The 15,114-nt window shown below is 39.9% G+C and overlaps 1 protein-coding gene across 1 annotated transcript in view; it reads right to left on the bottom strand.

Annotated features, from left to right (window-relative positions):
• The window catches only part of FHOD3 (formin homology 2 domain containing 3), a 363,610-nt gene that overhangs the window by 125,346 nt on the left and 223,150 nt on the right, over window positions 1-15,114 (bottom strand). The window contains exon 6 of the mRNA XM_009885444.1: window positions 4,701-4,812. Within this exon, the coding sequence (XP_009883746.1) occupies window positions 4,701-4,812 (112 nt within the window). The remainder of the gene's footprint in view (window positions 1-4,700; window positions 4,813-15,114) is intronic.

Here is a 15,114-nt window from a genome sequence, read left to right on the forward strand (position 1 = left end):
TTTCCAGTGAAAAATAAAAATGGAAGAAAATAAGAAAGAGAAGCAAAATGGGGAAACTATGCAAGTCTGACTTATAACACTGCCATTTGGAAAAAAGTGAGTTGACAACAACATAAAAAATTAATTATTTAATCCACTGCATTATTCACCAAGAGTCCTTCTGCAGAAACATTATTTTGCAGGCAGGTTTTATTCTTACTGGAACAATCCTGTCCTGTTTTTTAAAGGCAGCATCTTGGTGTTTGATTTTTTTGCCTGAATGTCTCAACACTTCTCCATTATCATAAAAGAATATTTTCACGATCACCTTGCTTTTTTCTTGCAAGGATGATGTGTAATTTTCTTCTATCCACGAGGCTTCTCTGTTTCAGAATACGTTTTTTTTTAAATGGTTAATCAGGCAGACTTACTAGTAAGGCAGCCCTGTAACAGCTCATCCATCTTTCAAAGGCTTTAATTAAGGTGCTGCTATTAAACATAGGCATTTCCAAAATCTAGCCTTCAATTTGAAATTCTTCTATTGCCTAATTAATATCAAGAGGACACAGTACTATCAATGACTTTGACAGAGCTATTCCAATCTGTACCAGATTAAACCTTTCTTTTCAAATTGTGTGTTCCTCATTATGATCTCAAGTTGAACAGCCAGTCCTTAGAACATGGAAATAGCCGTAAGACCACCTACCCACCTGGGGACAAGGCAGTTCTGGTGTGGAAGTTGCACCATGAACTTACTGCATTACTATCCTTGGGTTAATATACCTTGCTAATATATAATGAGAGCCTATAGTTTCCAACTTATGACCCAGACAGCATGGGATATGAGCAGATCTAGAGCAGGTGTTTGCTCTCATCTACTCTCATGTCCACTTGGATTTCCAAATATGTTGTTCCTGAAGAGTTCTGAAGAGTCACCACAAGATGAGAACACAGGCTGGAGTCTACATGAAAAAAAAATTAATTTTCAAGGCAATTTTTTTTATGATAAGATGGCTCAGTGGAAAAACTCCTTCTCCTTTCAAGCCACACAGAAAAACTTCATGAAAGATACCTTGGAACGCACCAAAAAAATTGGTGACTCTTCTAAACTAATTGGTTGCTATAGTAAAACAATGATGCTTATACAAGAGAGATGAAAGACATGATGTGTATTTCCCCTTAAAAAGACATATTTATTATGGAGAAAATTAAAAGCTCTTAGTTTATAGGTGGAGAGGAACCTTTGAGCAAACTATTATGCAGAGCTAAAAGCTACAGCTTCCATCTTCTGTGTAATGACTAGAATGCGACAAATCCTGAAAGAACTAAACTCAAATCTAGATTTGGCAATGAATGTGTATTTCTAGTAAAAATGAAAATTCATTTAATGTATGTTATGAAGTTTATTTTTAAGAACAGCAAGTGCAATCGTTTATGCTTGCCAATTATCAAGAAGGTTTACTTTCCAGCCTGTCTCCTCCACTTGATTGTAATGTAGAAGAATGATGAGGTAAAAGAATGATGATGTAACATCCCAGCAATTCTTCTGGGACCGGACTGGGATGTTCCCTTAAGGTTATGGCTTCCATGCAGCGCTTGCAGCAAAATTGATGGGAGTGATGAAACAGGCTCACTGAAGTAAAACAGCAGAGGGTCGAGTTTTGTGTGTGTTCTCCTGCCTTCTAATGGGTAAAAGGAGAACTGCTCGACTGCCTTTTCACAGGCTTCTCACTGGTAACAGGTCATAATCATGGCTACTCCGACAGGAATGCTGGAGCCTCAATCCTGATGTTACTACAGCACTCTGAGTAGTCACCCACAGCGCATAAACCCACGGAGAGCTATAGGGTTGCAACAATCAATCCTGTATTAAATTGATACGGTCTACTGAACAATGTCGCCCCTTGTTTTAAGGCGTAGTCTTTTCTCAGTTTCCCTTTTAAATGCTTCTACGTACGAATCTCAAAAATAAAAAAAAGGAGAAAAATAAATTTAATGCTGTCATTCATGCCTTACACATAATCTTGGCATCACAACTACACGGGATGTGCACGATACGTATAAAGCATGAAAAACTTCGCATCAGGCCAGAACCATACATGAGGACCACCACCAACTTACAGAGTACCCATCTCTAGTTGCCATATTAATACGTTTGGAAACACCTCCATATCTTGTACTCTTGGCTATTTAAATACGAGTGAACATACAGCCTTCCATCACACCTACAGTATGGGCATTAATTTAGTAGACATCAATGCGTGAAATGGCAGGAAAAGCGGAGAACTGATAAGGAGAGACATTTCCAGATAATGTAACAAGTCAGGCAGCAGAAACTTAATACACAAACAGTATGTGAGAGCATCCAGGTCAGCAACAGGGCTTTAATGTCTGTCCTAAAAAACGCTCGTGATAAAGCAGCCTCAGACAGTAGAGCTCAATGCCAGCTCCACTTTCCAGAGCCTGCATGGTCCCGGTATGCTTAAACTGAAAAGAGATTGAATTCCTCTGGGGCTCTGAAACAAGAAAGGGAGGGGGGGAGGGGAAACTAGATGGAAGTATAAGTAGAAGCTATTTCCTATATGATGGGGGCCATGCAGTTATTCAGTTACAGTCTGCTTGTATCTGAGAGTAAAGCCGGCACTTCCACGGATCTCTGTACTTCAGTTTGCACATGGATGTGTGCTCTCATAGAAACCACAGATGGGATCGCTTTGAAACCAGGCTGAGTTATTATGGGGTTCTTTCTGTTAATCATGTGTGGTACACATGTTGAGGAATTATGTCATATCTCATCACCTTGTATGTACATGAAACATTGGACTTTTTTCAAAGCAGTGCTAAACTTAATTATATACCTGCAAGATTTATGACACCATTTCAAGAAAAGGCACATCGCTTTTTCTTCCTCTGTATTTCTGTTCCATTAAGTCAGTCATTAAAAGCATGTACTCCTCAGTTGTAAGTCACTTCTTTCAAAACGTAAATTAAAATATAGCACATGCACAGCTAAAAATGAGGTCTATTACATTGATGACCTAAAAAAGGAACTAAATATAAAACCAGGAAAAAAAACCCCTCTTTTGTAGCTAAGTGCAACTGCTTAAAAATAATAATTAAAAAAAAAAGAAAAAAGACAGAGAAAGTAAGGAAAACTGGATATTTGGGAAAAAAACCCTCTTTTGTAGCTAAGTGCAACTGCTTAATAATAATGATTAAAAAAAAAGACACAGAAAGAAAAGAAAACTGGATATTTGGGGCCAAATTATTTGCAAGAGGTAATTTTTCATGAGACAATCCCCCAACCCACAGGTATGAGAATTCTCATAAACCCTCTGTTCATACTCCTAACAATTATCCATCTAAGTACATGAATCACTTTTTTTTTTTTTTTCCTCCACATTTTACATTGTTACTTAAGTTGTTTTATTACTTTGGGGCATGAAAATGTTTGCCTGAAGCTGTTCTACAGATACAGAAGGGAATACGCAGCTCATGGCAGTGTGTTTTGGGTCCTCCTTTCCCTCTTTTCTTTAATGAGGTTTACTAGCATGTGAACAGATGGCAATTTGAACATGTTGAGAATACCAGTGAGTTCAGAGAACTGAGGAAATACTAAGACTGACTATAAAAATAAATCAGCACTCACAATTACATGAATATTGTAATTACATTTCTGCTTATGGCATTGTAAGGTTTATTGGCTTTAATTCAAAACAGAAAGCCAACCTGGAGTCCACTGTTTAAAGTATTACACTGTTTTGGAATTGCCCCTGCCTGCTCCCCTTCCACAAGAGACAATTTGGGTTTTTTTTTCTGGGGCCTTTTCAGCACACTCATTCTGATAGCTGAAAGCAAAATCTGGCAATTTTCTCTTTTTTCTGGCACCACCTTTCTCCCCATCCTCCAACCTTATTTTTTGTTTCACTTTTACCATATCAAGTCGCTCAAACAAGTTCAGCATGGAGGCAGTTGCTCCACAGAGGGGATCTTGCTTTCAACCTCCATGTGTTTGAGACCACAACAATGGCTCTCCCAACCTCAAAAACTCTCCTTGAGGCAAAGGAATGTTTTGCATCAAGAGAGAATGCCCCGGGAGCTTAGCAATGACTTTGTGGGAAGAACAAGAAAGAACCATTTTTGTTCTATTTATTTGTAAAAAATACAGTATACATATTCAAGTATTTTTCATGAGCCTGAAGGGTAACAGATTTCATAGTATAATATCTGCTCAAGGGCTTTATTTTAATGTAACAACAGATGGTTTTGCTTTTACTATAAAGCCTGTACTATTACTGACCTCGTCTTTCTCTTCAAAGGGATTACACTGATTAGATATCATTTTCTCTTCTAAATCAGACTGTCGCTTCTCAAGAAGGAAGTGGAAAGACAGCCTGGCCCGAAGGAACCTCCAAGGTCAGAAGATGCAACGAGGCTTACTTCGCACATGGGTGCGCTTCAGGGGCAATGAGACTGCAGCACCCAGGGACGCAGTTGAGTTCCTCAGCTTTTGACTCTTCACCTTCCCACTGTAATTCATTCCTCAAAACAATCTCAAATTGCATGCATACTTAAAATATGCTTTTAATCAAGAAATGAGCGGCATGTCGCACAAAGCAGGCATCGTGACAGCAACTCTAGAGCCACTGAAATCAGTGATGAAATGTGACCCTGATCTCAGTGGTGCTGGGATACTGCACCCCCCAAGTAAGGCTACTTACCTCTCTTTTCATCAACGGTAGATACTGCCTGGATTAAAAGCGGTGCGTTGGATTCGGTATACTCCACAAACACCAGCAGCAGCTTCAGTGCTGTCTTTACCACCAGGCGGAACTGGAAGAAAAGAGTGTGACTTGTCATTCAGCAAACCACAGCATTTCCAGATGTGCTAAATGACACAGGGCAAGACGCAAGCACAGCGATCCAGATCTGGTAATAACACACAAACAGAAGAGATTAAGCTGTGCCAGGACTGAAAAAATGAAAGGTAGCCAGTTGGCTGAAAATTTCATTCATCGGGCAGTGCTTTCCTAAAGAAGTCTCAATAGTTGACGAATCCAAACAAAAGCTTATATGCTGGCACATGTAATAAAAGGCTGAACATCCCACTGATGCAGCCACCTATGCATATCCCCAACATTGCTGTCCAAAGCTTGATGTACACAGAACCTACTGAGCTAAGGATGCACATATTCCTCTATTTCTCAACATTTATTTCCCCCTTTCACTGTGAGCTTTTAATGCTGTCATATTGCTGTATGATGGGATGATTTTCTCCTCGTACTTTCTTTTCTTATAATGTTACTATTTAATGCTTAAATTACTAAGTAAAGTGATCTTCACTATTTAACACAACTTGGGAGAAAGTGTGTTTAATCTCTGACTACCCCACCACCCTGTCACAAAACCTGTGATTTACTGGAACTGAGCATTCTGCCTGCAAGTTTTCAAACTCATTTTTTTGTACATCCTCAGGAGTGTGAGTTCAGCAAAGATTCAACATTGGTAAAATGGACCTACTGGAAATCAATAGCCAAACTCTCTCAAGTTTCATCACAGATCTCCCATTTCCAGAGTGGATCATTTGACTATTACATAATTTCCAAAGCGCTCAATCAGAATTTTTAGGGACTTGCTTAGCATGATCAGCTATGTGAAAAAACCAACTCTTTACTTAAGGGAGTATCTGGAGTTTTTAATCAAAGGAGGTGTGAAAGAGAAGGACTTTTTAATAGGCAGGACTCTACAGGGCCAGCTGAGAGGGCTTTTACTAGGAGCATTGATTCTAGGTCAAACCTGCTATATGCTCAATCTAAATAATGGATTTAAAGTCAAATAAAAGGTGATACACTGCTAGTCCCAGAAACACAATTTCCAACCTACTGCCATTCAATCAAGCTCCAGAAAAACAAGTATTTGTAGGTTTACTGTATTTTCCTGCTACCTTGTTCTGCAACAAATCTACCTAAAATGAGTAAGATTTTTAACGAGGCAGCTACAGTAATGTGGTCATTAACTGTCCTTTGCCATTGACAGATTTTTAAATCTACTTTCGGGTGCATTCATGTAGAAATAAGTCACGCTCCAGAAAATCCCTGTCTTTGTCTCATCACATTAAGTTGGTAGGCACTCTGAAACATAACCGTCTGGCCATTAAAACGTCTCACCCAGGGGGAAAGAAAAAAAAACACCTGTATTGCTAAGCTGTTTCAGGGAGATATATATATATATAGCTTCTGTCAGTATTAGCTCATACCCATTCCCTCATTTTTTCAAGTCCTCTCAACACAACTCTCCTAAGAGGCAAAGAACCACTATTAATCATTTCATAGATGCACTCAAAGACAGCGACCCAAAGACTGCAAGCACAACGGGCATAGACTCAGGCTTCTGCATTCACATTGCCACTCACAGAGACATACTAGAGCTCGCTTCAAGGTAATGAGCTAAAATACAGCTTGCTGCTATAAAGACAGAGTCTAGTGTGAACAGTGACCCAGGCACTTTCCTAGCTTCTTGGGTTTTACCCCCTCATGCTGAATTGAGCTTAATGCACTCCAATGCTACTACTAGCAACACAAAATTTTCTGTTGTTGAATCAAGACTCTTTCAGATTCCATGTATCATCGGATCAGTTACGTTTAAGGCTGACAGCCAGGAAATCCCAGTGACAAACCTGACCAGGTCCCTTAAGATGCTCTGGTAGCCCCATTTGCAGTTGTACTGCTGCAGTGATACTTCACAGATACATGGGGTAGTTAAATTAAAGGCAATTGAAATCCAATGACACACCAACAAATCACTTCCTCACGACTGTACTGGACATCTGCGCATTTGCCTGTGAGGCCAATACCACACTGTTTCTGCTCTACAATGACATTTCCCTTAGCAATCAAGTTCATATGTTTACTAGACATACTGAAAGAATTTCCAACAAGTCTCCACTTGTTTTGTAAAGTTACTTCATAAAATACAAGTTACCGGATTACTGTAAACAATTCTAGCATTAACATACTTCCCAGATAACCGCTTGTGTACTACCTACTAATCCAATCAGGAACCTTTCCCTAGAAAGGAAATCTTGGATATTACTTTTGATGATTCTTAAAACCTCAAGGCTGGGCCACATGGTGACAATGGGATGCATTTATCCAGAAGTACTCCATGGCAAAGTTACCATATGTTTCCATTTGACAGCAATCCGTGGGGGACACACCGGGCTTATGCCTATTTTTGCAAATCTCTTTTTCTTCCAGAGAGAAGGAACTTCTGCAATACCTTTGCTCTGACTGTTGCCTGCTGGCCGTGGCAGCTGCTGTAATAAGGAGTTAGTCCCCACGCACCTTGTATGTGCCACACTCCAAATCCTGTGAAGCCTCAGGGCAGCCCACTGCTGTTGCACCAGACCAAGGCTCAAATCCGCTGATTATTCAGGTCCTGTCTGCAGGTGTCAACCCCCTGTGCTTAATAAGCTAACAGATGGCAGCATAAGGAATAAATTCCACCCAGAAGCAGTCCCTGAGAAAAGGAGTGGTTAGAAAAGCTAGGCTTTGCCTGCCATTTAGCTACTAGAAGGACACTGTAAGTTTGGTTCCCCAGCCTGAAAATTTTCACGGCTTATCCAACTCCTCACAAAATAGTCACTCAGCCCTGGGGAGGGGAGGTGTGTGTAGGTGAAGGTACATACCATAGCAGCTTTCTGTGGGTAGTCAGCGCGGCCACTAGCTTGGAGAAAAACTGCATTTAAAACACACTGTTTCCTGCTCAATAGAAAATGGCACTTGAGACCCCTGTGGGCACTTCCAAGCCTGCATGCTGCTTGGGCCACCTTGGGCAAGTACAAAACCAAAATACTGCACTCCTAGGCTAAGCCACACAATGCCTGCACTGGGTACTTACCAGGTACCTGTGACTCACATGACCTCTGCACACATCCTAAATTGAGGCTTTTTAATACTGCTTTAATAGGGCTTTTTGACAGAAGCAGGCAATCATTGAGCAGCTGCACTGCCCCTTGCAAAACTGAAGTCTTCAGCCAGCCAAAGCCCCTCTAAGACATCTGAGAGCCTGTCACCCCCAGACACAAGGACAGTCCAGAGCCTCACACGCTCACACTAAAATCGACTCTAATTATCCACCATGGCACCAAGAAGTTTCTGAAAGGTCTGTTCCAGGGATACTTGCTGCCAAGACCTACGTGAAGCATGGTGCATTTTCTTACGTGGCCTCCAACATGGTGTCCTACCTGTTAAATGATCTCCTTCGTGACACCCTGTGGGCCTGATCTGCCTCTAGCAGCTCATGCATGCTGCTGATGACACAGTGTCAGGTATCGCAACGGGAAGGGTTTCAACCAAGACCCAGAATGACTGTTTCACAACTTTCAAAATACTAGAGCTATTCAGAAAGTTTCCATTTGTGATTAACTATGAAGACTGTCAAAGTGGGAGATCCTCGTATCTTTGTGAGTGAATCATAAAATGTGTTTAGAGGGCATGCCTTTCCAATTATTTAAATAGTAGGCAGCTACATTGCAAATAAAATAACCGTAAATCTCAAAACTGAGAGATTGCTCAACAGGAAAAAAGAGCAGCAATTAATCAACTTTCTTGCTTCACAAAGGGAAGCCATGGAAGTTTTTGCCAGTCACTGGTATCATTTTATTTCTCATGATGTACCCAGATGGCACAGCAATGGGAGCAATAGAAATAAGTTTCATATTTCATTCACGAGTAGGTGAATCACTATTAATTTGAATCATTGTTGAAAATTTCATGAAGGCTTTTAAGGCTGTTTTTGGCATTTACTGCACTCTCATTTAGTATTGAAGATGGGCACTACTGCTTTCTGAATCAGCTTCAACAGTTCTGTCAAAATCCACAGGGCAATCACACTATTACTTCAAACATAACTAGATGTCAGAAGAGCAATAAAAGAGGTAGACATATGCTGTGCTAGCTCCAAAAAGTCCTGGTATCATCACTTTGCACACATTGGTTGTTGCAAGTAACTCCAAATTTTCATCCTAAATATTACCGCTTTGTTTAAAAAGAGGGTTCATTGTGGCAATATACACACCCATTGGCTCAGCAAAGTGATGTTTTAACAGTTCTGAGATTAAATCAATTCTTGCATGTCAAAACATTGAAGTATCAAAAGTTTTATTAAGTTAGAAAAGAAAGTCATATTGTGCTTTTGTATCACGCGTGAGCCAATTTACAGAGAGGAAATGATGTTAGCATCTTCCGGCTAAAGATAAGATGTAGCCAGCAATGTAAAAGGAAGAAGAAAAATTATAAACCTTTTCCCTCTCACTCGCTTTACGTTATACAGTGGAGTCTGGCAGTCCCTCTCCTTTTTATCTCTTTATATTTAGACGATCGGAAATGTGTTACAGACCCAGCCAAAGAGACCACACAACAGGCTGCAAAACTCATGTCTCATGGAAGGGCTTGTCCCAGTTGTTAATCACTTGCCCGGAAAGGTTTTAGCCTTTACAAGGAATGTTGTCAGAAAGTTCATTGACTTTGAGACCAAAGCAATAGTTGCAAAGTTCAGATTTAAAAAATTACATTTTTTTTTTTTTAAAAAGGAAGAAAGTGAAAACAAAATTGAGCAAAAACTTAGTATTTCACTCAGGGCAATGTAGTTGCTTTGGATATACACTATTAAAATTTAAAGGAGAAAAGGGCATTGGATTTTTAACTAAAGATTTACTAGACCTAATCCAAGCATGGACATGGCCTTGTAGGCTAGTGTACTCATCCTGTTGATATGACACAGCCAGGCAGAGCTGCAGCTAAAGAAACACGCAGTGCAACGAGTGTCCAGCCCGCTGGTGAGAGCTGCACAGGAAAGCTGAAAACCCTTCTTTCTTGCGGGGTGCAAAGAGCTGCCCCCGAGTTCAGATCTAGTGCTGTGGGAACAGCTCGCTGGTGTCCCACCAGCACCTGCAACGTGGCTCAGTTTCATGTTTCACAAGGGGATAAAACCACCTTCTGTTCCCAAGAGGAGGGAAGATCTTCCTGGAATGGAAGATTTTAAAACCATATATATTTAAATATAATACATAATATATAGTATATATAAAAATCAATATTTATTAGAATAAATAATAAATATAATATAGAAAAGAAATCTATTATAATATAATATATTATATTATTTTCCTTTGTAGTAAGCAAGGAAAAGGAAACATAAATATGGAGGCTTGAGAGAATCTTAGAATAATTTAAGTTAGAATGGACTTAATACCACTTTCCTTCTCATCTTTGGTGAGCAACCCCAGTTCCCTCTTCCTCATATATCATATGCTGTACCCCCTAACCCCTGCTGGAATTGCTTCAGTAGGTAGATATCTATCTTGTACCAAGGAGCCCAAAACAGGACCTCTGAACTCCCCATCATCCTTATCAGCACCGAACGGGGAGAGGCATTTCCTTCAACGTGGTGGCTATGCTCCCACCAACCCAGCCCTGGACGCGTTTGGCCGCCTTTCACATGAGGGCACACTACTAACTCTTGTTCAAATTAATGTTCTCATTTTCAGAATGAATAGACAGAATTAAATGGTGGGATGCTAAAAGACACATCTGTAATTTTCCCTGATTTATAAAGAAGAGTTACCAGGACTCAGTACAAGTGTCATTTTCAAAGAAGAATCACAGGCAAATGAAGAAAAGGCAGAAAAGGAAGATATACAAAAAGTGCGAGTTAAAACCTGCCATGAGAAAACTGAGTCCTAACAACATTCACCTTGAGCTAGCACCATTACTGCCAAGGCCAAAAATAAGTACCGGACATGTTTACTTGATCTTTCAAAAAGTTAGATGTGCATAAACAATAAAATACTGTTATTTTCTGAGGATTTCTTACAATGTTGTATGTTCCACGTATTTCTCTATCTGTTGTTCCCAACCTGCCCCTCCTGTTCAGACAAGGGAGTGAGACCAAAGCATAGCTTTGGCTTACATGTCTCTGGATGACTCTCCTAAGATAGGCAAGGATAAAACGGGGGGTGGGGGGGAGAAGAAAGAAAGAAAAAGCCCTATAGCAGAGCAGTGATGAAAAATGTCTTCTAACGTTTCCAAATCATAATTTGGGGTTCAAGCAGAGTTTGTATCTAGCTCTTTGGCTTCCTGTCATATTTGTCATTGCTAATTGGTCAAAAAGCTCCTTCAACACCTGGTAAAACTACAGATACATAAATAAACACACACACTTCTACCTCTGTACAAAGAGACTAGAACATATATTAGATTAATATATGTACTACAGGAAAACCTTATTTTCTCTGTCTACTTGTTTGCTCCTAGCTTACTATTTTACTGTTGGTTTACACGGTACTAGAAGCCTCAGGATTGTGCTTCAACTTCAGCATTATGGGCAATGAGAGCTGTCTGTTCTGTGTGAAAGAAGGTTTGCCTCCAACAACCGCACAATGCAATCTTATCTTACTAGTGCTCTGGCGTAAGGCATCTGTATTTTGTGGCATATCCCAGAACCGTGCCACTTTCTTTCTCTGGGAGATAAAAATGCACCTGGAACATTTCTTCCCTTGTTCTCAGAGAAACATCTAATCTTGAAATCAGTTTGAAATCAGAAATATTGAAAACAGATGAGGATGGGAAGGACAACTGGATAATCTTCTGTTGGCATCCCTTTGGATAGCACAGCTTTGGTACAAATTAAGATATCTACAGCCCACGCAACAGGCTGTGTACTCAGAAGAAGACTGACCTTATTTCTCAGTCAGGTTAGTCAGTGCCAGGTACATGCACGCATGACATACAAAAGCCCTCTGCCAAGGATGCGTATCTGTAGCCAGTCTTTGAGAAGCATAATCTGTTGTACATATACAACATCCCAGTATCTTCTGACAAATATTAATTTTCTTGAATCGCTGGAACAATGCAATTTCAGTATTTCACAAGCTCTTCACCCATCTTCCTGTAACAAGGATGTCTCCACTGCGGCCAGCATCTTCCTGGGCCTTTCTCACATTTGTATGGCAGAAAACCAAGCGGTACTGATTTCAGCCAGCCAGCACTGGGTGCACAAGTAGGGAGAGCCCCCTCCGATACGATGGCTAGACACCAACTACCTCAGAAGTACACAGGGGTGACATGGGAAAGAGCCATAACCTCTACAGTAAGAGCAAATAACTTTGTTAATATGTTGTACAGCATTTACGTAATCCAGACCAAGAGATATCAGAATGGGGGTGGGAGGGTGTCAAACAAGGAGAAAGACATTAGCGGGTAAAACATTTGGAAACCCCTATTACTAGGATTTGCAAATGCCTTACAGAACAAAGAAACAAACCAAGCCCTTTCTATTCTCTGATTCTCTTCTCCAAACCCGACATTTGAGGTCAATTACTTCATTCCAAAAGGGGTGACAACTCTATTTAGTAATCCAGTTCCTTTCTATTCATAGCTCCTGAATGCCAGAACAATCAGAAGAATGAGACCCTTCTGTGTCACCTGAGCCAAGCGTTTCTAGTCAGCTTAATTTTCCATCTATACTTTAAAGCTGCCTCTTTTAAGGAGAACAATGAAAACATTAAAAGTCTAAATAACCTACTGAACACCACAAACCTTCTCAAATGAGTATAATCATCCTTCTCTAGAAGGGAGAACGAGTTCACCCGTGCTGAGGTCTTAAACGCTGCTTTCAAGGCTAGCATGAAGACACGCCAATTTCTCCACCGTGTTATCAGAGAGGCAACAACTGCCCAGGCCACAGGGTGTGAAGGGCACAGGAAGGTATCGCAAAGCTGAGATGCATGGGAAGCAATAGCTAAATACAGTATGCATCAAGTATGTAAATACCCCATACTAGGTACACCCAGGCATTTTATTTCATTAAGACTGTGACTATCACATGATCTATGTATCTGTGGGCTGACATACCAGTAACACAAGTAAGAATATGCATGATGCCATGTCTGTTTTAAGCATTGGAATTTTTATTAGTTGGCATATATTAAAATAATGGAGACCCCACTTTAATATTCAGCCATTTTCCCTCAAATCTTCAAAGAGGGATGCTTAGATAAGGCAAATTAACTGCTGTTAAGTGCTTTGCAGGCTCAGGACTGAACATGCGGATTGCAGAAAGATGAGTTAGATCGAGATGAAAAAACCCTACATACTTAAGATGCGAAAAGCTAAAAAGTTATCAATTAAACAACAGCCTTTTAATTCTGAATGTTCCTTTAAGCTTTTCTCTCTGCAGAGCATGTAATGCTAGATATGGCAGAGAAATACATGCATTTACTATTCTTAAAATGAAATTTCTCAGAACTTTGTAAACGTACTGAATAATGATTATAAGGTCTGCACACTGTTATGTATGTGGTGTGTATCTGTCATTTATCTGCGGTGAGATTTCTGACATGAAGAGAAAGAAGGCCATTAAAAAGAAATTCATCTGGCTTACCAACAAAACACAGGGATGAGCAAGTAGTGATTAGTGACTGGTCAACGGGCAAAAAAAAAAAGGCTCATGCCTGGAAATGATTATTTACATCATCAATCATGGTGCAGAAACAGAAGGGGGAAAAATGAAAAAAATCTGTACACAGAAGCAGGCAATTCATACAACAAATCAAAACATATTATAGGCCAATGCAGCCCTTAGATGAACGCATGCAATTCTGATGGGAGCTTTAAAAGAATATATTGGGGGTAGAAATCAGCCTTGTACTAAGGCATTTGTAATGAACTAACAATGTAGCTACATTTCTCATGCAGCAATCACCACGTCATACAGGCGTTGTTTAAAAATCAAAGTGCTGCAGAGCCTGAAATGAGACAGGAGATGCTACAGGGTTTTTCAGACGTTTCCCTCTTCCCCTCTTGGAACACCAAAGACAATCTTCCCATGACGTGGGGAAGTGACTTTCTCATCCCATGAAATAGTCTAAAATGATGTTTTTCTTTGTTTTATGACAGGATGAATGGAAGACTTCACAGCTTCGCAGGACAAAACACAAAGTGAGAGAAGTCTTTTCTTGTTCTTCTCCTGTACAACCAGACCAATCCCCTCGGTTCCTCCCATTTATTGTGTGAAAATAACATGCAATTATTCAGCCAGAAAGGAGGACAGGATAGGACCTAGAGATTATATGACATTAAAGGATCAAACTTCTTTAATCTCAGATGACTCTTGAAATGGTGTCATCGCACCTTTGTCACGGGCCCCAACCATAGAGCTGTTCGGTGTTTACCAGTTCTGAGTGCCTTTCTCTTTTGCACTTTCAGAAATTGCTGAAACAGAAGGATTTGGTTTCAATTACATTTTCAGCTTTTTCCATTGCAAAACACAAACCAAAAATAATTCACTGGGAATTTGCCATTAGCCTGTGTCCAGAACAGGAATTATGCTTCACTTGTAAAGATTTACACTAAGATTTTCTTTTCTTTCTCTCTTCAAATTGTGCAGTTTTATTGCATTCAACCTGTCGATGCTTTTATTAACCCTTCCCAAATGCTAGTGTCTTCTAGGACTTCAGCCAAATGAACACCATCAGTACATCTAGACCTGCCTTATGAGCCTGGGTAAGGATTGTGATTATATTATCTTAGATAAGGCATAAAACACTTAGCTTGAGAGACACAGCAGTAACGTGAAAAGCAATTTCTGCTAAAACTCATGCTAGCATGTAATGTGCTATCAAATAGCTTTTGATAAAGAACAGGCATTTTTCTTCTTTTTTTTTTTCTTCTACAAACATGCATCTCAAATTGTTTATACATAGGCAAGGGTTTTCAAGCATTTTCATATTATGGATCATAGACTAGCACTGTCTAGTAAAGTCTGTTCCTTTCATTAGATAACAACCTTTGTTGGGCACATATGAAACTAGCACTATGCAAATATAATAAAAATACAATGATGTCTACAACGTCATTCTAATGCAACTTAGCAGCTGGAAGCATGCTGTCTGACTAGGTAATTTTTCAGTAGTTACTGCAAATGCATGACCCATAGGTCACAGCCAAAGTAGAAGTATGTCTCACTTTTTAAACAAGAATGGTCTTTAGGTATCAGTCAGACTTCTATTAAATAAAACTTGCAATTGTGATGAGCAGAATGAATGAAAAATAACCTTGTCTCTCTTGAACACTA

The sequence above is a fragment of the Charadrius vociferus genome, unplaced genomic scaffold (assembly GCF_000708025.1).
Source record: "Charadrius vociferus isolate BGI_N301 unplaced genomic scaffold, ASM70802v2 scaffold174, whole genome shotgun sequence".
In the NCBI taxonomy this organism is placed as follows: domain Eukaryota; kingdom Metazoa; phylum Chordata; class Aves; order Charadriiformes; family Charadriidae; genus Charadrius; species Charadrius vociferus.